Here is a 26,358-nt window from a genome sequence, read left to right as displayed (position 1 = left end):
CTTCTCCCATAATTTCCCATAATCATTCTTATTGTCTAGACACCTTCCCTGAATGTGACAGTTGCTACAGCACAATACCTGCTTTTTTCTCCCTTCAGTGCTATAGTCCTGAGAACAGGTGGTTCCTCTCTTCCTTTTCGGTTAATCACTACTGTTTGATGTTAAGGATTTTTCTTTCCAGTTTCCACTGCTAAACTCAATTTTAACGTTATATTATTTCTCTCATTCCCAACAAAATTTTAATTAAACCCCAAGAAAATGAAAACATGGATGTCAATATCTGATTTGTTTATCATAGATGCTGTTCTAGGAACTAGCCCAAAGTTTTTGTTTTATATCCTCCCCTTTTTTCCTTGCTAATGCAACTGCTTTATCCAAAAGAAGGTATATCCACAGAGAAATACTGTATCACCCTAAATGGCCAATATAACTAAATCAAGCTGGATAAAGTCATTCAAATACAGTAACTGTCAGGGAAGGCAATGAAAATACATTAGCGTGTGGCACCTTTTCCTGATAGATTACATATATTAGTGTAGGTTTATTAACCGCTACAATTAAAATAAAAGTGGACAAGGCATTAGAAATGTTCTATCAATAGGTACATTTAGAGGCTTATGCACTTTTTCTCTTCTCTTAAAAACAGGCATTTCAATATATACTACACTATGTAAATTTTCCCTAGCTTCTGCACTAATTCTCCTTTATTACAACCTATTCAGGGCTTACCTTGGCTTTGCCATCCTGTGCAGACATATATCCTACACACATGCTCTCTGTTGTATGGCTCCACAGAAATTCCACTATAAAGAAAAATGCAACAAGTCACAAACAAATGCATTTGTTTCCAGTATAAGATGCAGTTTAACAAGATTGGAATCTTGAGGAACAACTTAAACTTAGCTTAAAATATAGTTTGGGAAAGAAAGAAAACCCAACAAGATCTTGTAAGACTTGAGAATTACTCACTGGCATAAATTAATCTCAAAAAGAAACAGCTATCAAACAATCAACAATATTTTCCTATACTGTTTAAAGTCACATACTGCAAAATTATTACTCAGAAAGTGAAAGTTATTGTAGTGATATTGAGCCTTCAAGACGAGAAATATATAAACTGCAATTACAGGTAAAAGGTAGACCAGACATTTAAAGCTGAGGCCTGTTCAGCCCGTGAAGTAGAAGCATAAAGGAGAAGCAGATGCAAAAGTTATTTGCTTGCCTTGAACCCAGACATAAGCACACTACAATAGCTTAACCATGGACTTCTGTAACATTGTAACACTACCTATAGTATAACCAGTCACAACCAATTTGTCATATAGCTAAACAAATATATATGGTACATGTAACCACAAAGGGGCGAAGGGAGATTTGTGGTATAGCTGCACAAATGGTGTACAGGAAAACATGCAGAAGTAGTAAAATCTGTAAGGCAAGACCCAAAGACACAGAGCAGGCAGGAAAGAGGTCTGATGAAACCAAAATAATCCTGCAGAACAAGCAGGAGAGTTGTCTGACGGATCTAGAAAAATCCTGCACAATAAAGTAAGAGAGATGTCTGCAAAAAACAGAGCAAGTCCTGATCCCCAAAATATGATAAATTATGTCAACAGCAGATGCAATCTTCCCCTTTCTTTTGGGGAGCAGAGGAAGAGCATGGAATGTGACTATTGCTAGCTATTAAAAGTAATACAACAAAAAAATAAATTACATAATTATTTCTCTAAAGACATTTCATCAAATTTTAATATATCTATATATTCCTGCAATAAAAACTGTTAGTTATTCTATATACAGCCAGACTCCCTCAGCACTACATAATTTATCTTCAGTCAAAACTACATAAATACTACATATGTTAAGTTGTACATTAACTCACTATATGCTATAAGGCAAGAAATTTCTGCGCTACGTAAAAAATGTCTTTAGAAATAGCTATGCTGTAAGAATCTTACTTCAGTGGAAAGTAAACCAAAATCAACAAAAGACAAATAGTCTTTACTTAGAAATTCAACCAATGATATTCCATCAAATCAACGTACTAGGGTTTTCTTTGTTGCGTTTAAGGAAAAAATACTGAACCTTCTTAATAAGAATGTGTTTCCTTACATCAATGTCAAATATTAGATTAATACTAGATATTACACTCACTTCCAAAGATAAAACATTAAAAGTTAAGTTGATCTTATTTGCTCTTGTTTAATCCGACTTGTATTTTCATTTTCTTAACTACTCTCTAGAGATAGGATTTACGTTGTAGGATACTCTCCACTACATCGCTAACATCACAGTTATTCCATTCCTGAACGTGAAAATTGTAAATCAAACTTGCAGCATTCTCCGTATGCTTAGTAACCTCATTCCCTGACTCAGGGGTCAGCTTCATTTATAAGACAGTCTTGGCTTTCAAATAGTTGAAAGAAAACATTAAGATGATTGTCAAAGGCTCCTAGAGGCAGTCAACTTCTTCAAAAATATTCCATCATTAATAAGCTAAACAGCATGAAATGCTCTCAATCCCACCTGTAGCAGCTTTTAAAGAAAAGTTATTGAAGTACTAACTCCAAAAAATGTAACATACAAAAGCTATTTCTTAATCCTTTTCCCATCCAAGCCTTCCAAAATCCCCAAGTCGTCCATTGCGATTACCCTAGAACCAGCAATAGAAGTCTAAGGATTCCTGTCTCAAATCTCTGGTTCTTTGCAGCAAAATAAAAGAAACACTACAAAGATGATGTATTGCTCTAGTAAAAGAAAAAAGGCACCTTTAGGCAAATTCAAAAAATACGTATTTTTTTTACAGCTTGACTCAACCAGCTATGTGGAAGCTATGGAAGGCTGGAAGGGAACTACGGATCCGCTCACAGCACATCACAAGTGATTCAAATTCTGTAGTAAGCCTTCCATGAGTTATGATGTTCAGTTACAAATCAAAGTAGTGTAGCATGAAAACTGCTCCTCTGACACTTCATCGTTTCAAGGTAACTATCCTTATCCTATCCAGGAGTGACTATCACTTCAGGGAAGATCCTGGTAGTCTCATTTTAGAATACATGTCACTGCCAACAACTTGCACAGGAACTATTCATGGAGCAAGACTTGAAACACCAGAAATATTTAAATGTAGTCCTTTCCAGTATAAACGTTTGCACAGAAAAAGTAATGGATAGTTTATACTAGTCTACATTTTATTTAGCCAGACTACTTAAAAAAACAAAACATCCCCTCCCACTCCACTTTCTACAGAGGAGAATAGTGCATTTCTCCAGTTCTGTTTTAAGAATTTTACCTTTCAAAACAATTTGTAGTTAATGTCTGTGACAGGGAAAAAAAGTAGTTAAAACAGTTTAAGAAATAATAATAAAAATAGTTTAATTATAAAAATGTTCAAAAGGTAGCTAAAAACTGATCTTGTAATCTTTCAGAGCACTTATCTCATAGTTACTTTAATCCAACCCATTTGATATGCCTTCAGAAATGTATTATACTAGATAATGGAGTATTAATATTTGTCCAAATGTCCAGTGCTAATAGAATTGTTTGGAATGTTAACCTAAAATAAAACAAATTTTTCTCTATAAATTGGGATAAGATGCATTTTTTCCTTACTGTTTAATTAAAAGCATCATGTTTTGCAAAAGAATACTTTCTCACAACTCTTTGTTCTTTTTATGAGTAAAATAGCAATAATTTGCTTTCCTTGCTCCCTAATACAACAGGATTTATGCATCTAGTTCTCTCTTCACCTAGAGGTAAAAATATTTTCCAAGTTAATGACAAGTCAATTTTCCAAAATTAAAGAATTTTAAATTTATCAAGTGACCAGAATATGAATACCAAGAAGGTATAATGAGACATTAAAGTGAATTACCATAATAGGAAAATAATTTCTATTACAAAATAGCACACAGAAACAGACCCTTACCAGCTAAATTTCTTTTATATTAAATGTTTGCTATATATATATATGTGTATATATATATGTGTGTGTATATATATATATATATATATAAAATGGAATATATCTAACAGCTGATTTATTGTAAGACATACATACTAATACACATTATTATATGTATTAGTAAATTTAAAATATTTTAAGTATTTTTAAAGTATTTTTATATGTCGCTTCCAATCTTTATATCGTAACATTAAAGATTCCTAATAATGTGTAATAATAGTGTTTCTCTTGCATGAATTTATTGCAATAATTTCTTTGAAAATTATCCTATCAAACTTTTAATAAGTATCTTAGAAAGGAACACATTACCTGACTTATTTGAAAGGTATTTAATGCTCTTAGAAATGGTTGTTATATTCCTGAATTTCTCTTATTCACATCATTTCCTAAGGAGTTTGACTTTCAGCACTCACAAATATTTTAGCATCTTTGAGTGCCAGATTTTTCTCAGGACTTCTTACATTTTGTTTTACTGTACTTCAAATGATGCTCACAAGACAGAAACAGCATATAGCCTCACAGACATGAACACCTGAGGAGAATAAAGCTCAACCAACAAATAAACTGATTCTAAAAATTCAACCCAAGGAATCTGATGGAAGAAACAAAAATGCCTTTGTTTGATCACAAAGATGCTACCAAATGTTAGCAAAGATGCTACCAAAAAAAAGGGCAAACGGTTGCAGAGCAGAGAAGTAGCAAGGACATTTTCCTTTTTAAATGTTGGAAACAGGTATTTATTTTCCCCTAACCACATCAGAGTCTTCTCTTCAACTGTGTTATTTGTTAAGACATGTTGTTAAGAGAATTTTAATAATAAAAAGTGTCTTCCTCCAGACAGTTAGTACAGTCACAGTCTAGGTACTAAGTCCACTGTTTGTCACAGGTGGGAAGCATCTGTAAACCTCCTTGAGGAAAATGCTAATTTTGTCAAGTCTTTATCATCATGTTTCATGCTGCCTGAAACCATTATGGAAGAGATATCGACCAAAAGCATAAAGCCCGAATAAACCTGGATTGCTAGTTATACAGCATTAATTTCATTAACTATATTGAGCATTGAGAAAAATTACTGGCTAGAGTAAATCACATGGGGGGGAGGAATCAGACTCAAGTTGACAAACACATAGTAGTACATGAAATTTAAAGATTCTTGTAATGCAAGCCAGCAAGGTGTAAGATGGGAACAAAAACAAAAGATAACATATAACTTGTTACGTGCAACTGTAATAATTTGACCGTAACCTCCTGGAAGTGACTGAACAGACAGTAATAAAAACCGGAGTGCATGGGGGTTAACTGATTATTAAGAACATAGCTATGGCTCATCTTCAGCACTCACTCAGCCTGATACTCCAGGCTGGCTGTAAGCAGGCAAACTCTGATGACACAATGCTAGGATTTACTGGGACAAAAGCAGTAATGAATTAAAAAAGATGAGGTTTCCTTCTAAATAATAGCTCATAAATTCAAAAGAAATTGTACAATTCAAGAATTACCAGGTGAGATTCTACAACCTGCCTTAATACACAGTCAAATTTGGTGATCAAATTTGCCATATCGGACCTGAAAAAGATATGAAACCTACTACAAGTTAAACTAAAAGTTCTTATGTCAAATCCGTAATGTTGTTGGCAGCTATTCATGAAGCACTAGAGGAAAGAATAATAGAACAGAGGTTTATACAAAGGAACAATATTTCTTACTGCCAGCATATAGAATTATATATATAATTCACAGTTCCATGTGACCCCATAAATAAGCAGATGGCATTGACCAGACATGTATGCCCACATTTGAGGAGCCCCACAGGAAAGGACATGGTACAAGTGGAATGCCAAAATACTTCACATGTCCCCAGTCCTAATTCCCTGCCTTCAAAGAGGAGGGTTGTATTTCTACTCACCTCTGCTAGTAGCCTACAGAGCTCAGTTTCCTTGCTGTTTGTGTACTAAGAAAAAACATGTGCCAGTTTACTATAATACGCTTGTTCTGCTGTAAATCAATGAGGCTGATGATTACCTTTTTTCCTAGGACACAAACAGTGCTGAAATCTCACACCCTTTTTAACCAGTTAGCTATAGAGTCAAAGGTTTTTGGTGGTCTCAATATAAAGAAGTACTCTTGTGCACATAGGCAAATAAAAATTGCAGCTTATCTGAACAGGTCTTCTTGGGCATAACAAAAAGAATTTCTAACCATAAAACAACTTTCCTTCCAAATTTCAAGTCTATCCCCCAAATATTTACATTTTATCCCTCAAAAATGAGGAACAAAAACTTTAGATAGCATTTTTGACACACAAGCCACTGAAAAGCAGTAAACAGTCGTATGCATTTTTCTTAGCTAAAAATGTGATTCTTTGTATGAAGCACAAAACTCCCCTATCCCCCACACACACACCAAACAAGCATTATTTCTTCATCATGTTTTCAGAAAGATTCCACACATCCCTCAAAATCACATTTCTGCTCAGAAATAGCAACTTAGAAGGAATGGTCTTTCCACAGTTTTAACAAACAAGGCTAATACTACTATTTCACTTTCTAAAGTTTTATCATTTCAAACCTTTTAAATTTATTTTTATTTTCTCAGTGGCTTTTAAACAACGGTAAACACATGCATACAATTTTTATTTCACCTTCTGCTTTGAGCTAGCATTTAGCCTAAAATAAAAATACATACAAAATTCTTACCTAATAAAGTTGGCTTTTCTTGTGAGGAGTCAGGCTCTGCTGCACATCTGCAAGACCGAAGAACTATCACACCTCCGAGCACACCATCTTCACTGGCTAGAAAAGGTGAACCTGGGCAAAATTATTGGGGAGAGTTATTTGAAAAAATAATAGTTTTTTGGGTATTATTTTTCTTATTTGACTTTCCTACTCCTCCCCTCTTCTCACTAAGGGTGACAAAGACTGCCAGGTCACCTAGTGCTTTTACAAATATGTCAGCTTTATTTCCCAATTGTTTCTAATAAGTAATTTTCTAAAGACATTTCATGGTTCATGAAAATTTAGACTTTCATTGCATGATCGGCAAAGATAACATTGAAAATTGCCAAGACAGCTTTCAAAGGGAAGCTTGAATATTCATTATTTTATTCAAAATAATAAAGAAAACACCAAACTAAAGCAGGAAAAATATTTAAACATAATGAGCTTTGCTCATCACTTTGTGATCACCTTCACATCTTTTCTAGAGAAATAATGCAAAACTGAATTAGAAAAATTTTAGACCCACATGATGTGAACCTTCTGTGCTTCTATTGCTTTATTTCTGTGGCCAACAGATATCTGAACATCTCAAACTTGAAACTCAGAATTCAGCATGACTCATAAATTCTCAGCACATTAATATCAGATCAAATATCGCTCACACAGGAGGAAATGGAAAAACCTGGCCAGGTGGAGCCATATGCACTCTGATTTGAGACTGCTCTAGGAGACCGAGCAAACCTCAGCAGGCCACACACCGGTGAAGCCCCCCCTTCCAAAACAGAAAGTAGATAAACTGTACCAACATCGTCCTTCAGGCAAGCCAGTCTAATGAAGATTAGAATTTTTCATGAAATTTTGCTTTAGCACAGACCGTTCAAGTGAAAATAAAGTACTTTTTTTCATGCAGTATTCACAGCAGTCTGTGGCATTTAATAAAAATATTTGGAAATTAAATTTTTGAGTGCATAGCCATTTGTTACTGGATCAAGAAAGATATAATCATGAAAAGGGGACTGTCAAATTAAAAAGAAACAAGTGGCTTTTAATATTTAGTTTCTTCTGTATGACAATTAACATAAAGATGGTCACGTATGAAAAAAATTAATCAAATTCGGGTCACTTCAACAGTTTGCTCATATTCCCCAATGAGCACTTTGTATAGAGAATGAGCAAACTGCCATGACAGTTTTCCTTGCTGTTTTATGAATATTAACAGAAAAGCCAAAACACATCCTACTTCTTAAAAGTGGCTTTCTATCATTAATTTAACACATATGATACAAAAAGTCTTCTATCAGAAGCTGGGAAAGTTTTAAAGCTAGCTGAATCAAATCTAAGCATTCTTTTTCTGGTTTGTAATTTGAAATGAGATTCCTATAGTTTTAAATATAAAAAGAACAGTATGATTTAAATATGACTTAAATGTCTTGAGCCACAAAATTAAGTCTGTTCTTGCACTTAAGTCCAAGTAGATCCTAGCTGCACATTTGTAACAAAATGTAATTTGAAACTGAATATACAATTACAACATGCATTTCATGTATTTCTTTTCAAATATTTTCTTTTAAATAAGTTAATACACTACACCTACCACAGAGACACTGTGAAAGGTATTTCTAGCCACAAGAAGTTTAAGACATATCTACAGCCCAGTCGCCCAAGAAGATTCCTTTGATCAGCCCACACCTGTTCCCATGATTCCAATTACTCCTTTAAGACAAATTGTCACAACTAACAATAAAACTGACTTCAAGTCTTACTGTAAGAAAACCTGCAAGTATTACCATGTTCTCTCTGAAGGTAAGAGCAGTCATGTTCAGGAGTAAAGCCAGGTGGTCATTACAATACAAGTTCATATTGCAGGAAGATAACAAATGTAGCATGCTTAATAAACAATATTCTCTTATTTGACCTAATACAAACATAGGTATCATCATTTAAGCACTATTTGCTTTGCCCAGGAACTCTTACCAGGTGCTGATCACACCTGCTGTGTTTCCACCCATCTACTGCAACTGAAAGCCCTGTGAACCTAGAATACAGCCAGTCATAACACACAGTACGAGATAATAAAATAGGAAAATATGTATTACAGAAATAGAAATGCCAGGCTTGGGAAGTTGGAAAGTTTCACCATCCAAATCATAAGTCTCCTACTTCAGCCCTTCCAAGATGTAAAGTGCATCTTTTGTACTTCTACTGTCTTAACTAAACGCCAGCTAAGCGTGTGTTCAGATTTCCACAAACAACTGAACAAAAAAAAAAAGTGCTTTCCTTAGTAGGAGACAGGCATCCTTTAATCTTTATTTCAGAAACTTAGGTCCTTCAAAGACAATTGTCTTAACCTGAACTTGGTCTGCAGATCTTATCTGATACTGAATTGCATAAATTATCCAGGCTATGAGCTATGCTGTGGTGAAAAATCATTGTAGATAGACAAAAAAGGTTTTGATTTTTTTCTAAGCAGTATTTCTGTCCCCCTTTCTTGGACTTGTCAATGATCATCTTATTGTTCTGACAAAAATACTAGTAATCTCATTAATTAGAATGGTTAAGAACATTCTCTTTCACAAGAGCACAGCAAATGAACCATGTTTGAGGCAGATAGCACATTTTAGGCCAGAGTCAAACACTAAGACTGTACTAATGTGCATAAAAACAGATAGCAACTACTGGATTACAGACTTCATGCCATTAACTTCTGGTTCAAGAAATGCTTCCAAGGCCTTAATAATTTATTTTTCAGAGGTTTTCTTCCTTCCACACTCAGGAAAGAGAGCATGAAAGAAAAGTCTGTAAATAAACCAATCCCGAATATCTTTGTTTTCCTAATATTTTTGTCAGCTATGTCTCATGAACACCTGACCAAATTTTCAGTAACCTGAGTAACTCACATATGCTATGCTGTCTCTATTTAAGCTTAAAGAGAAGATGTAGCTGTACAGTTCTTCTTGTGCAAAGAGAGCGGCAAAACATTTAACGTTACATTTTTATTAGACTCCTTTCATTTTTGGAGGGATTTCTTTGCAGGAAACTAACTGGAATTCTTAGGCAGAGTTATAACACTTTCTTCTGTGCAATATACTTACCCTACACAGTAGGGGAAAAAAAAAAAAAGAAAAAAGGGAAGAAACACTGCATACTTTTTTTCTAGAAAAGTCTGCCATAATCCATAACCATTTCCATTAGGTTGGCATTCCCCTATACTACTACTCTGATATGGTAACTTTGGCCCTGTGGTTTTCCTGGTCAGTCTGTGTCCAGAAACATTATTCCTCTATTTTTCAGATTTAAAAGATGAAAAACAAACAAACAAAAGATGCATTCTTTTCAGTCAAATTCAGAATGAGAAAAATAATTGCTCAGATTATGTCTTTTATGAGCCTTTTTAAAAAAATTTTTTTAAATAATTTAAAAATTGAGCTTCAAGCACAAAAGGGAAATTCTTAAGCTTACAATTCCATCCAAGATATGTACTACCTATACATGCACAACTAAGACCATGGAAATGCAAATTCTGCAGGTATTTATAGCATTTCACACTTTAAACACACACTTAGTCATATTGCCTTAAATATATACACAAGTGTTTGCTGACCCAGGTTACTTCTTCAATGATTACGTTCTGTGGAAGCTTCACTAGCAGTTCGCAAAGGCTCTGAATTCTGTGCCTAATACTCAATACCTAGAAAATTAACTGCATTAATTCAGCCTCTGCTGAAACAAATTGTCACTCTACTGTCATTTCAACTAAGAAATTCAAAACCAGGACTAATTTAGTAGCAGTGTCCATAATAAAAGCATGGAAAAGTATACTTTTATCTTTAGCAATCCTAAAACACACCAGATAAGCAAAGCAGACTAGCTTCCTTGAGAATAACACAAGTTTGGCCGAACTTCTTTTTATTTTTATTTTATTTTTTTTTTTATTTTTAAACTTCTTGCAATAATGCACAGAGCCCCAAACTAGACCAGGCCCTACCATACCAACTTTGTAAGGATCAAACATAACAGTAGTACTGGGCTGATACAGAAATGAGTAACATGGCTTAGAGTAACTAGTAGCGGGGAATTAATGTCTAAATGGTGGCAGTAAAAAACAGTTGTTTACAATAGAAATACTACAGTCACTACAGTAAATTCAGAGAGACTGTTTCTCTCCCCTTAAAAATCATCCTCTAAACCAAATTAAATACATGCTAAATGGCACATTCTTTAAAACAAGAGAAAGCTTTTTATTCACCCAATTAAAGCAATTAAAAAAATGAAAAGAGGAATTCACTTTTTAAAATGTTTTTTAAAACAAAGATTTTTTGACTATGCAGACTTATTACTGGGGATTACAGTTATGCTAAAGAATGTATTTTAACACAGAATACAGTGTAAACAAATAGTTCTGTATTAAGCAGAATACTAGACAGCTGAATAGTATGCATCCATTATTAAACCTGTCAAAACAAAGGCACAAAAAATATCATGCTTCATTGCTAAACTAAATCCATGCAATGTACACAGGATCTAATTTGAGCATTCTCAAAACCTCGTGAATTCAAAGGTTAGGAACATATTTCATTAAATTTGTTCTTAAAACCCTTTTGTTATAGCCAAGCCATCGAGAAGAAGAAAGAGTAGTACAGACTTCTATACAAAAGTAACAGTGTAAGTATTTGCATTTTTTCATATACATTACATTTAATTAGTATTCAAATGGAAAGCAAAAGGTGTACCTGCAATTTTGCTATGTATATTAAAGTCATAATGGTTTCTCATTAGAAGGAGAAAATAATTTGGCTCCCTGTTCCTGCATCATTTTTGCTTGCTCTGCCTTCCTAAAAGTGATCTTGCTATACAATTAAGAATTCAATAAAAATTAAAATATACCTTCTAGTTGAAAATGTATTTTTTACTGCAATTAAATATAATTGCCAGACAAATCTTTGCGCTAACAGCTTGCTAATGATAAAACTACAAAAACCTGGGCTTTTAATAATACTGGTTTAAGTCTCAGGAAATTCATTGTTCCTCCCTATTTACATAATATGGAAGAATTTGGCAATGAAAAAGCCAAACCTGAAGAACTACGGCATTAGCTAGTAACGTTAGCACTGACTGTCGGTCCACACCAGGGAGAAGGGGGAGAAAAATCCCCAAAGCTTTCAGTTTTAGTCCTCACCCCTCCCTAGTAACAAACACTGTTTTACAAAACAAATTTGTTTTACAAACACATTTCCCTCTGTTATTGCTATATGTCATGTGGAAAGTATTAACAAAGTTTTTATTTATGTATTTTGTAGCTTATTAATCTATAATAATGGTCTCTTAAAAATAAGCAAACAGATCTTCATGGCAACGCCGCATTCACTGATCCGATCGAGTTCTGCAAGAGCAGCCGTAACCGAGCATCATGACTCAGTTTCAGCCTCACAACACACAAATTTCACAAATGTTAAGGCAAATACTGGCCTCAACATTCAGCCCTGTTCTGGAGGAACTACACCTGCAAGTAAAGAACAACTTTTGTTCTACGTTTCCTCCAAGTTAAACTGCTCCCATGATTACGATTCCCCCTCAGAGCGTGGGAGCACTACAAATCACTCATTTCCAATTCCCCTACTTTTTTGCATTTGGAGCTACTGGACGGATCCAGCCTAGCACAGATTTGAGACGAAACTGTAAAAGAAGTGTTGTATTTATATTTAACCAGCTAAAGGACTAACCAGCTGTTCATCAGATGTTTCATACTCTTCCCCAGCAGAGAAACCATTACCGGCTGCACTGCTCATAGTCGTTTTCAGAGGCTTCAGAACTTCAGTCCAAACATTTACAGTGGAGTGGTGTAAGCAGTTCAGTGCTTTACCCACTTTTAACAAAGTGCAACTAAACAGTTTTAAATCTTTATGTGCTGTATTACGAGTGAAATTCAGATCTTTTCTGACCAGTAATCTGCAGTCCACCCATGTCACTGGACTTTGTCAGCTCTTGTACAGAACATGTTTAAAGCGAAGCTGTTTGCTGCTCCCCGCTTCTGCTATGAGTCAGGCTAAACTTCGAGCTAACATTTTCAATAAACGTTAGAGGAATATATGAGCAATAAATGAAGCCTGCTTTTAATTTCATGCAACATTATTTGTTAAATGTTTAAGCACAAGTGTCTGGAATCAGAGATCTTTATATTTTATGATAAATAAATGATTTGAAACATCTGTTTAAAGGAAGGTTGACTTTTAAAGAAGCCGTAAGAAAAACACCTGTACTTTCAAACTTTACAGGTAAGATTTCAAGAAATTAAACAACTGAGGACAGTGCTGCCCCCCAAAATCCCAATGTTCTTGCAGGGAGAAACACAGCCAGGACCCAGACAAACCCTGGTATAATATCAACACGTTGGGTTATTTTTTCAGTTGGTTTTTAATCTACCAATAATGAAGAGCCCTCTTCAACTCTGTCTACCATCAAACACAAGCTTTTCAAAACTTAAAAGTAATGAAATAATGGTCTTAGCAAATTCTTACTAAACTAGATGATATATAGTCTATGAAACTTTGGGATCACTTCATTCTTTTCTCAATTTTCGGTCTCCCAGGGGAAAGGGAGAAGAATGCTCCCACAGCGTGGTTCCCCCACCACCAAACCACCAAGGACAGTACAAAGCTTAGAGTTATACAGCACCTCACTACAGAAAGTAGCAAACTGTGTAACGGCAGTCACTGGCAGTCCCAAAGTTGCTTGAGGCCACCAACCAGCATAACCCATAAGTGGGAATTTCGTGTTCTGTGATTCCCAATTGTCCAAACTCCTTCTCCCAAGAGAGGTATTTGGCACGATATTTCTACAAGAGAATGTTTCAGTTTTATCATTCTGTTATAAACTACCCTTCCGCAACAATCTGCAGAAAGTGATAGCTCAGCTGAGGAAGTTACACAAAATTTGCTTTTCTTTCAATCACCATAAAAAATAACTAAATAGCAGGAAACTTTCATTTGAGCTATAGGTTAAGTTACACTTGAAATGTTCAAAACCATGGTTAAGTCTTTGTAGTTTGCAAATTGCTTATAGCTACTATACTTCATGCTATTGACACAACAACAATTACAAAGAAAGAATTCCCACACAAATGTGTTTTAAGAACAACAAATATATTTGCTAGACTTAGGTTTGCTAGTTTTTGATAGAAGCCAGAATAATACTTTGCTTATGGTACTATGATCAAGGAATTACTAACAAAGCACATTTCACACGTACTGTACAGAATAGATATCCTTATGACTATGAGCTTGGATAAAAATATTTTTTCTAAATTTGATTAGCAGCTGTAAACAGTATGACCATTAACAGTACAAATATACTTTTAACCGGCATTCGTAAGAAAGAAAAATGGATTTCAAACATGACTGCCTGTATGGTAAGTTATAAAAAAAAAAATGTTTCTTTTTTCCCAAAGATGTAAGACTCATATGTATGTATATTTATGCCCAGGCACTTGTATGTACGTACATGTGTAACACATGGTACTATAGAGACAGACAAATGGCTGTAAAGTTGTATCTGTGCAGCGTCTCACACACACAGAAGGTATGTTAGTAAAAGAAAGGACAAAGAAATGTAGTTTGCATTTTCATCAGTGTAATACAACTGATACTCTTACACCATTCTTTCCTCCTAGCAAAGTTTTTTCTGGCACAGGATAACATCACCTTTTGGCTATATAAATTCCTAAGAATTAGAGTTAACCAGGTTCTTCATTTCAGAGTGTTAGGTCATTTTAGGCCAATCTTCCTCTAATTACAAGATTTCTTGAAAATTCAGATACTTCATGTGCCCAAGATCATACTCAAGGGACACAGGAAACAGGTTTCGGGTGATTTCTTTCCACATTGGTTTCCTAGGGAAATTAAATTCCTGCAACTGCACTATCTTTCCACTAGGCAGCCTCCTCATCCCAAATAACCTTTTCAACCTATTGGCTGGATAACAACGTGGAGGGGAGGCTTCAAAAATAACTAGACTCCTGCATATGCAGTGCGAATTAGTAACTGGGTAGAGAAGAAAAATCCAACTTATTACCCCCACTGAAGGAAAGGAGGTAGCACACAGTTGTTATGCGTAGTATTGGAAGCAGACAGACGGTCGGTCAATCAGCATACTCTTCCCCGCAAGCCAACTAGGGCATAAATAGCATCGCAGCACTGCTGTATCACAGCACTGTCCAGTACGACAGGACAAACTGGAGAAAGCCTGAGGCTTCTCAAGACATCTGTCTTCACGACATTGGTATGCAAGTCATTGCATGCTTCAGCTTTTCTCTTTGCAATGATCATCCATGAACATTAGGCCAAATAACTGATCTTAGCAGACTCTACTTCTAAAATCAGGTGGGTGCTTCCCAGGAACTATAAATATTTTTGGAACTACTCTCTCAAATACTGCCACATCTCTCCAATGAGATGACAATATCATAACGAAAGGCTAAGCAAAAAAAAAAAAAAAAAAAAAAAAAAAAAAAAAAAAAAAAGAAAGAAAGAAAGAAAGAAAGAAAGAAATTAGGTGCTGAATATCTTCCTTCACTGAGAGATTATCCATTGCTCTCTTTGTTCCACATTCTGGAAAGAATCTAAATCTTGCAAGAACTTAAGACCTTGGCTTCAGCTTGAACCCGCCTTTAAATTTAGTTTTGTTTTCTACTGATTTCCCTAAAACTAACAGAAAACGGTTTTCTAGTAAAAATAAGCAATAGCAGACCTTGTTCATATGTGAATTGAAGTATAATTAAAAAAAAAAAAAACAAGAATAGAGAGATTTAAAAACATTTTTCCTCTAAAGGACAGAATAGCAGATTCCATCTGTGTCTTTCAGATCCTTATTTTTAATACTTTACCAGGAGTTTTAAACTACAGTTCCTAACACGGCCATTGTTAACAGCCTAGATTTCCCGCCAGTGAGATGACACAAACATTTACTCTAAGTCTACATTCCACAAACTTGGCCACATTTCAAAGGAATGATGAGTAACAAAAATCCTCTGTTCTTCTGTATGAAAGGTGTTTGTGTTTACCGAACATCATTCTTGCCCTGTGCACCAAGCCTTCAGCATTCTTCTTCTTCTAAAGATATTGATCCCAATTTGCAAAAAAGTCTAAACTTAATTTCTCTCACCTCCAATTCAACCATCAATTGCGCATTATCCATAATAAACTGACTCTCAGAAAGGATGAGAGGAGCACATCTGCCATTAGTTTGTTCGTCACCTGCTGTTTAAACAGCTCTCACTGTTTAAGCCAGGCATTCCTCAGCAGGAAGGATTTCCAGGGCTCTCTGGAGATGTGAAGAGTTCTGTAAACAGGAAGCACCAATCTGATGGCAAAAGCCATCAAAATCAGATGTCCCCCCCTCCAGGACAAGTAAGTCACACTGACTTCTGCCTAACCATTCAAGCTCCCCTTTGTTAATTTTTTTTTTTTTTTTGGCTTGGTCTATTGTAGTTCTAGCAAAAGTTTAACACGACCAAATTTAAGAAAGAGTATCAAGGACATAATCCATACCATCAGCAAGCAGGCTGCTAGCCTGTGTTATCCAGTTGTTTCACTATTGTAAGAAGTCCTGCATCAAACCATACATCCTAAGATACCAACTAGCACATCAACTTGTATGAAAATTCACAAAGCTCCTTAGTATAAGCCTAACAGTGTAATGCATTTTTCAACTCTTTGCTTATATTAGCAAGAAATAACTTCGCATTTTGTCTTCAGAATTTCCAAGATCTCGCAAAATTACACCACTGGCTATAAAATTTTCTAGTACATGTCACATGTAAACAGCAAGTTTTATCTGGACTTTGAGGTTTCCTCAATCAGTCTTCATTCAAGGGCAACTGAGGACAAACTCGAGTTTATTCTTTCTAATCAAGACACAGAATTTAAGCAGTCCATTTACACAAAAAGGTGGGCGTATCTTTCCTCTTCCTTCACCACTGCCCCAAAGTACTACTGTGGGAAGGCAATACATATCTCAACTGTCAGATATGAAAAACCCGCAGTAGTAAGTTTTTAAAAATATGAGTAAAATCCATCACTCAAAGGTGAAATTATAAAAGGGAATTATAAAACAATTTTCTTCATATTTTCTTAACATTAAAACAACCATTTTGATACTGTCTCTCATCTCTTTTCACTTATGTCTCTGCAAGTTTTGAAAGATCTTTAATCATTTCCAGTTTTCTCACTTATCCTCCACTATCCTGCAATTGATAGTTCCAGGTATACCACAAAAAGCTTAGCAACATTCAATATGTTCGTAAGTCCAATGCAAGCATTTAAAGCAAAGAAAACAAATTTTATATATATAATACATATATGCCACACTAGCAGCTCACATTTAAAATCAAAACAACTGCTTTACCAATGTGTAGTAAAACATATTCAACCTAAAAAAAAAAAAAAAAAAAAAAAAAAGAAAAAGAGTCAAAACAGCTGGTTGATCACATTAAAAATATTCTTACCAGGAGGAACACTAAGAGAACAACTGCGCTTCCGCTAGCAGTTACTGAAAGAAAGAAAGAAAACACAAAAACCCTAGCAACCTTGAGGTATAAGTTTTCCCTACTCAATTACCTTAAATATTTCTTGCACTTTTTGGTCTTCTACCAGCTAGCTTTTATGAAGTATTATTAAAGAATTACTTTGGCAGTAGCTTTCTCTTTTTTTGTCTGTGTTAACATGAAATCAGATAAGAATATGTACAATTTGTATTTTCTTTAGTATCCCTATAACAATAGACTGTACTATAGATTTAGAGAGTATAGACTAAAAGAACTTATCTTCCTGAATTTAGGTCACATTCACACAATTTCAAAGTAGTACTGCAAATCAGTGACGTTCTCACATGCATAAATCCTTTCTAAAGGCTCTTCTGGGGTATATAAGTCCCTGATGGTGTGCTGCTATGCACTAGAATAAGTGATTAAATATACAAAGTTACAATGATGCTACTTAGATTATAATCTCTTTGGGGAATATATTGCAATTATTTTGTTCTGCATTTTTACAGCACCTAGAAATGACTGAAATACAATAGTAGATTATCAAGTGCAACCTTCCAACATGAAGAGGGCTTCTCCTCAAACGATCAAACATAATGCTGTCAGAAACGGAGTTTAAGATAGATTCAACATCATAAATTGAAATAAATACATTGCAAAGTATTGGTTGCCAAGACAGCGGTTCCCACACCAAGGCCCAAAAAAGCAAGCATATGTCCCTCTCAGTTCTAATTAAAACAGCACAAAAATGAAGTTTGACAAAACAGCAGACAAGTGTTTCTGTTATCCACAAGAAATTCTGAAGGTCAAAAGTGTCTGTGGATACTAGAGCTTTAGGAAAAACGACCAAAATACCAACACATTTCCGACTTCATCTGACTTTTGGGCAAGCTGCAAGATCCACCTTTTCTCTTATTCAAATAAGAAGAAAAGTATCTGAAGGGGTAAGTATCTGCAGCCTTGTTTTAGCAATGTTTATTAATGATTTCATTGTCACAGTTAAAATATGCCCTCACAGCTAAGAGTGCACACATAGCATTTTTCGGAATGAAAGCACTATCCTAAGTAATTTGAGGTGAAACAAGCATGTACCTCTTGAAATAACAGTTTTACAAATCAGCGAACAAACAATGTGAAAATGGTACTAATTTTTTAACTGTAGTCATTTTAGCCCATTTTATTCCACTAGGATTGTTCTAAATATTTAGTTAACATTCCAGAACATTTCGGTCATGATTTGAAACAATTCTACTACTTTTCTCCTTTCAAAAAAGTCATTAGATAGCATAAAAAATTAGCTTCATTTTAACAATTCCATAACAACCACTGATAATCTGGTTAAATATGAAGTTTCAAGAAATGATATATAAATCTAAGAGTCTACACGAACCATTATTTAGCTTTTAGTACTTGTTCATTTCACATTCTCCCAACATCTCATTTACAATTTTTCTCAAATTAGTATAAGTTCACTTGAAATTGCAAAACCTATTGCACTGCAAAAGGAGAAAAAGATCACAAGGTATCCTTGATGAAACACAAGATTCATTAGTATATTTTCACTTTTTAAACAAGAAACCCAAACTATGCTCTTCAGTATCCTAATTTCAGTTTGTCTACATTTAAGAAAGCTGATTACTGCATGCTTTCCTATAGGGCTGGTTTCTTCTAGTGGCAGTTAGCTACAGGTCTGGTCCCAGACAGATTAGCCAATTTATCACTTTTTCCAGCACCCTCTACAACTTTGAATTCCTAGACAGAACACACACCTCCACAGAATCTTATTGTCAAGTGTTACTAGGCTGAGATGTAGACAGGTAATTTATTATAATTAAGAAGTTTTTTAAAACAGCACTTTCAGAGGCTATATCACAAAGAAGCAACGAACACAAAGACACAGTCACAGCAAAATGCATATTCACACTGCACTCCATTGAGTGAAAGCTTTAAACTGTGCTTCAAAAATGTTAGACATTTTTGTCCAACAAATCAAGGCAAGTCAACATATATGCCAGAAATCTCACTGGAATCTATGCTTCCAAACTTAATATTTATATAAGTATTTATAAAACTTCATATTCACATTTTGATTATAACTTGAAGAAACAAAAAACTGTATTTACAAAAAATTAAATAGGCATAATGGGAATACAAGCAATCATGTGTAATCCTTTCAAATTAAGAAAAAAAATCCACTATCTGTCTTGTAATAGTCTTCAATGAAGACTACATCAATTTTCTAGACATTAATTTCATCACATAAATAGCAATTCAGAATCTGTCTGTCCAAAGCACTCTAGAACATAAAGTGGGTTATATTTAAAATGGTCACATGATGAATAATTTTTGTTAATGCTGCTAAACCACCAGTTCTAAAACATGCAACTGTATAGCACAGCCAGTGATTCAGTCAGGAAATTCTTCCTTCAAACCTCCCTGAGTATTCTATGACTCACATATCAAGTGAGACAGTTCCAAGGGTTTTCCTTTGGATTTCTTACCATACTCTTCTGTACTTTGATTTAACACTCTTTCGATGTAACGCAATACCTAATCCAACTCCAACTTACAACATAAGGCTTTAACAGAAATCACAGAAATAAGTATCTTAATTTTATTTAATATGGTTACTTGCATTTTAAATAATGTTATGTACTGTGTTACATAACTTGGATCATATACTTACCAATAAATTTGTTTTGCATAGTCTCTAGGAGAGCTTGATGGGCATCTTCCGTTTGCAAAGCACATGAACATTCTCTGGCCAGTATGGTTCGTACAAGGTGCTCTCCACAACCTACAGAAATATTAGGAATAATCAAAATATAGATATTGCTATAAAATAGTAATTATTTTGCAACATCACAAGCAAAAGAAAAAAGCTGTATGTGACAGATATATGAAATATTTTTTAAGAGAGCAACACAGAATCACCAGAAAGTTCAGCTATGCCAGCAGTTTCTCTCACAACTTTGCTGGAAGTTCTACTGCACCATCATAAACCAAAAAGGATTAAGTAAAGAGAGAAGAAACAGAGCAACAGAGTAAGAAGAAACAGTAAGACTGTCTCTCACTTGTGATCTTTATCCAGACCCTGCAATTTTCTCTGACTAATAAGTGGATTATTTGATTCTCACAGGAATGATCCTTGGATGCACTTCTTAATTATTAGCTCATAAAGCACGTGACCAATGTATACATTCACAGTTCATTATATAAAATACCATCTTTTTAACAGCTTAATCTTATAAAAATTGTATCTTTAAACCAAGAATATCTAGAGATAATGCCCCAGCAACTCCCTTGCATGATGTCATCTGCTATTTAATCCACCTGATTTAGCCTTTCATCAATAAGGAGTACGTGAATTTACCTACAACTATGCTTTTTTGACGGGGTTCCTGCTCTTCGGATTCCTGATAAAAATTACAGGAATTTTTAAGTTTTTCTTTAAGAAATCAAAAAACTCCAGCAAACAACTACTTACTGCCTCAGTGCTTTCTGTAACTACCCCCTGACACCTGTCAATGAGCAAGACAAACATGTCATCAGGTTTTTGGTGTTTTACTCTGTAGGAATGCCTTTACGCCCGCTGCTTTTCTCCTGCGCTCTTTTCCGTTCCCACAACATTCTTTGGGACATACGGCTGAGGTGAAACAGTATGGTGCATGTTTATCTGCTCAAAGTTTTCCTGGATAGGAAAATACATTGATGATACCTTCTGGATGTATACAAAAGTCATTACGCTACTGTCTTCCATTTGTTGACATTTTTCCTCCACTGCAGATAAGCAATAAACCAGATAGAAGACATCTAACCAAGCACCAGTTTAGCTGAAACGCGTTATCTAGTTAGGAAAAACAAAAACCTGAACAATGATTTTAATCATCTACATTTAGGTGATTGCAGTTTGGTCAGACTTGTAACTTAAGAATATACCAGGGCCTAAAACTGCCTTAGACTCCAGAATATACACAGAAAAGTCATATACCATCAACTCCCAATCATCTATGTATTTCTCATTAACCATGACAAAGATGCAAGCACTGTGCTGGCTCCATACAGAAATCAGTTATAATCCAGTTGAACTTAGCTCAAGTGCAGAGCTGCATAAATACATCTTTGCAGCTTCCAGAGACAATTTATGACTGGAAACACTCTAGCTGCTTTAATATGGCAAAGAGCTAGAGTTAGTAAGACATCAGACCTAAGCTGGCCTCAGACAAAGGCAGCTCAGTCTCTGCGGATAACTTTCACTTTACTGGAATTACTTGCAAGCCAGAACAGAGAAAACTGAGTGACTCCGGATGAAGCCAGCCTAGATCTGGCACAAAGAAAGAACTAATAAATAAATCCAACCCAAACTGGCTCCAGTGTAGCTTGCTGTGTGTCTCTTCTCAGTGCAGACCCAACATTCTGAGTTTAGAGAACTTACTGGCTTGGGCACTACACGGCACAAACCCATGCAGGCAACTTAGGTCTAGTACTGTGTCTTCGAGCTCGTCACAGACTTGCTCCTTGTTCTTGCCACCACTTTTAAGTCCTAATTAATACAACAACCTACTCCAAGAATCTATTTTCTGATTACACATCACACAATGATACCCTTCCCCTTAAAGGCAAAATTTTACAAACACTGTTCCTCCAAGACTGCTAAAACATCAGAAAAAGAGATTCTCTTCAACCTCCCCACCCCATTTCCATGATTAAAAAGACAACAAAAAGCCCTATGGAGCATTATGCATGCATTAAAAGTCAAAGAATAAGCCCAAGAATCAGACTACTGAAAAGCTGTGTACGCTTGTCCCAAAAGCTTGCTATCTTCAATAACCAAACACCTTAGTCGTCAGTTAGGCACTCCTTCTAAGGGGCGTTAATACAATTCAGTTAAACTGAAGCATTTGAAGCAGGCTACTTTAGCATTGAATCTACATACTGTTGAGACAACAGAAAGACAAAAAAATATCTTGTAGAGCAAACAGATTGAGTAAAAACCAGTTGTAAATTTAGAGGGAAATAAAAGAGCTAAAATATTACAACAATTACACAGCAAAGGGAAGCAGTTCTTGAGAACACAAGAAAAAGTGTTTTTGTAGAGATTGTCAACCTCTCAAATTATTGAGAAAAGCCTCCTGGTTAGAAGGATATTATCTTCTACAAGACCATGCAAGACAGTGCCCTCAACAGCTGCTTGCAGGAGCATCTATTTTTTGCCTCATTGCTTCCATGCCAGAAAGCTTTTGTGCACAATGTAATTGAGAGATATCTAATATTTATACAAGACAAAATAATGCAAAAAAACATGCAAAACCCACAAAGACTGCAAGATGCAGTTTGCCCATAGACCACAACACAGCTACCACTTTTTTTACTAAAAGAATTTCATCATTATGAAATATAGCCATAAAGAATAAAACTAAAAAAAGAATATGCTCCAGTAAAAAATTTGGAAGTTGATTTGTTCTTGAGCAAAACCTGTAACACCTTTAAAGGTAAAATTTATACCCTATGTAAGGTAAGAAGTATTGAATTCAGAAAGTGAGTCAAGCAAATGAGTAACAAAAATCAGAGTGGGCCTATGCATCTCTAAGTTGCAATAAAAACAGATGTTACTATTTCAGAATTTTTAAGTAATTCCTAAATTGGCATCAAAAAGACAATAGCCGTTTTTAGCATGATGTATAATCATATTTTCCCCCTAGAGAATGACTTATTGAAGAGTTCCCATAACATCAAGTCTTCTACAAAAAAAAAAAAAAAATTGACGGAAAGCTTAAAATGGGTTAAGAACAGCTGCAGCCCACTGCTGTGATCCAGGATCAACCACAAGGAAAGCAGCCTTCAATTCTACTAACACATCACACATCTCTACATCCCCACAGACAAAGTGATTTCTTTTTGTCATACTTATGTCAACGTATAAGGCAGTAAACTTACTGACTGCTGCTGGCAGTGCATGTAAAAATCTTTCAGCACATCACATGCCAGCAATCTGCAGGGACTGATAACTAATAAAAATAATCTCCCACTGCACCACCCCCGCTTTTGAAAAGAAAAAATTGTTACTTCAGTTTTCAATGTAGGAACAGCTATTTTTTAACAAGAAAAAAAACTGTGCAGTGTTTCACACTTTTGAGCAGATAAAGGCTGCAGAAAAGAATTACCATAATTATTCCAATAGACTTACACTTACTGTTATCTCAAGTTAGAAGCAAATCTTGGAGTGTAAATTGTCTGCAGGCTTAGCTAGGATCTCTATAGTCTCAAGTTGGTAAAACACTGTAGACAATATTAGGGCTAGACAAAAAATAAGTGCACACACAATTACAGCAATCCAAACCTGATTTGTAACTTACAATATAAAGTTGTGGGTTCAAATTTATAGTTCCATTCACTTGTATCCTAACCACCAGCATTAGCCAACTTCTGAAAAATTTGATTTAACTTGAATGAAAACAGTAACAACAATCAAAGCTACTTTAACAGATTTCCAAATCAGTTACATAAGCTAGAGAAAATGTAGATTTTACTCATTTGCTCACCTATTTCACATTATGCTCCATTTAGCTATATGGTGAAACTTTGCAGTTTTTTACTGTATAATAGTTAAATCAAACCAAAGGGGACTCCCAGCAAGAATTCTCAAGTAAAGTCCAACTAAGCTTGTTTTAGTAACCTTACTGTAAACAGAGTTTAAATCATTTTATTTTCCTTTCCCAGTTAGGATGATGATTTTTTCAGTAACCTGAAGTTTGTTCTATCTCAAACACTTCGCAGTGACAGACCAAAGCTTCCATAAACCTTCACACAAGAGTGAGCCAAACAGAGATGACTGTCTGGAACACAAAAATTTGCTGGGTTAACCTCATGCTTCTTAATGAGTAACCTGTTTCATATAGTAACAAAATTATTTTCCTAGCACAGTAACATCGTGCAACATAGTCTTGCCTACTTGTAACCCACCATCTGACAAAAATATTATGGTTGTAACTGCTGTTGCCCATGTCTGCAGAAGCAAGTGATCCTTCTTTAGGATCATTACTGGCAAAGTGAGCAATGTTTCTACGGGAAAAGGATATTCTATTTTGATAAATGAAAAAAAACTAAAAGACAGATTCAGACTAGTATCTTGATGCAAATTTAGAATATTTTCCTAACTCCAAATTAAGAAAAGAGAAAGGGGAGAAAAAAGAGAGGAGCAAGGGGGAGGGGAAGCAAAAAAAAGAAGAAAAGGGGAAAAAAGAGGAAAAGGGGAAAAAAGAGGAAAAGGGGAAAAAAGAGGAAAAGGGGAAAAAGAAAAAGTCCAGCTTGAAGGAGAAATTGTAGCGATATTAACTGGCTGATGCATTTCTATTTGACTATTGCAATACTCTAAAAATAGCTAATATAACACAAGCAATCCAAATATATCTCTAGGGAGAGGAGTCATTCCCTCATAATACTGGTTCCTGACTTCATGGGATTAGGCAAGAATCTCTGTTTTCATTTTGCAAAGCAAACTTCTAGCATCCTAGGTTAAAGAAATAAGCTTAAAAAACAGATACCTAAAGGCTCCTGAGGCACATGGCAGGAACAGGCTCCTATGACAAGGGAAGTCAGCAAGGGTGAGGCTCGATAGTCACTAATAAAGTTACACTTTCTTCAACTAGAAGTTTCTTACCCTGCCTAAAAACCACTTAATTCCTGCAGATCATATAGAAAGCATCAAAACCAATTTTCAGAGACACAGATCGTCTTGGATCACGCCATAGTACCACTTCTAACATAGAGTTTTCTTTCAAAATGTAAAGCTGACTAACAGTGAAATACAACTTCCCCCTTCTATGGGTATTTCCACGTAATTCCTGAGAATAATACCACTTTTTCTACTCCAAGCTCTGACACTCCTCCCTGATTCAAACATGGTCCCCACAATAACTATCTGGGAAGCTACAACCTCCTTTTCTGTAATCTCTTTTTCTTCTGTTATCCTATTATAACTTAACATTTATATACATATGACTGGTCCTCTCAAGTTACCTCTTCACCAAAAAAGAGCACAGAAAAGCACAAAGCCCCACAACAGGTATTTTTAAGTTTTGAGCACAGCACAGTGGTTCTTCCTCCACTCCATGCCCCACACACCAGACACTGTTCTTCAGTGAATCACAGAGTAGGCAAAGCAGAAGTATCTGTTAGGTAGTACAGTGCTGCAAACAAGTGAGATTCGTGCCTTACTGCACAGTTATGAAAGAGAGGAACTAATCACAGAAACCTGTTTCTGTGCTGACAAATTAAAATAGTTTTCCCACTGTCACTCATAATTCCAATATTGGGCAGATATTCAATAAAGCAGCTCTTTTGTACCTGACGTGTATCACGTCTTGTACACAAGACGTGTATCAAGGCTGCATATGATTACCCTAGCAGACATAAATTTGAACTGCGCACCTTACCTATCCATTTACATTTTTGAGAATTTTTTTTGTTATAGTCCATAAAGCTACCTAAGTACATCATATTAGTAATGAACACAGCTTAGAAAAATCAGCTTTTATGAGCATATGAACTACTAGTAGAGCCAGGCCAACTCCTTGCACTTCAAGTACTATTTAACTGCATGCATACAAGGGTTTTTGACCTTTCAGGCTTTTTGAAAGTTTTGTCCCATTTCACCTGTCAGTAAGTGAAACCAGTGTAATTCTATAGCATACCAAGGGATAGGTACGTGCTGGAGCACAGTAGCTATGGAGGACAGTCCCGATGCTACCTGTGGAAATATCAGCTGCCGAGCGAAGAAAACAGACAAATCAGTAACATGAAGGCTAGAGCTTCAAAATTTGTATTTTTGCTTCCTCATTGTTCTTTTATAGTTAATAGCTATATTATTCTGTAGCAAGCCATTTACTAGCTAGCCTATACCCAACTTTCACATCAGCCCAATTATTAGTCTTCAAGATTGTAACACCTTTGATTTTCAGCTATTAAATTGGATACTATTTTAAACTGCACACCTGAAAAGTTAGAAACCTGAGCTATAATACTTAAATTTGAATAACCAACTTTCTGTATCAAAGAGTAACTGATACTCTACTTAGGTCATAGGTTATACAAACCTCAACTTGCTAAGGACTTTGGTCCTTAATTTGAGCTTCATGTAA

General features: G+C 35.3%; 1 protein-coding gene across 1 annotated transcript in view; it reads right to left on the bottom strand.

Moving 5' to 3' along the window:
• TASP1 (taspase 1) overlaps positions 1 to 26,358 on the bottom strand; it is a 96,467-nt gene that overhangs the window by 12,630 nt on the left and 57,479 nt on the right. The window contains 3 exon segments of the mRNA XM_026094684.2: positions 730 to 803; positions 6,661 to 6,771; positions 19,905 to 20,015. Coding sequence (XP_025950469.2) covers positions 730 to 803; positions 6,661 to 6,771; positions 19,905 to 20,015 — 296 coding nt within the window.

This window comes from Dromaius novaehollandiae, chromosome 3 (genome assembly GCF_036370855.1).
Source record: "Dromaius novaehollandiae isolate bDroNov1 chromosome 3, bDroNov1.hap1, whole genome shotgun sequence".
NCBI classification, from domain to species: domain Eukaryota; kingdom Metazoa; phylum Chordata; class Aves; order Casuariiformes; family Dromaiidae; genus Dromaius; species Dromaius novaehollandiae.
Note: the sequence above shows the minus strand (reverse complement) of the source record. Positions and strands in the feature narration are given on the sequence as shown.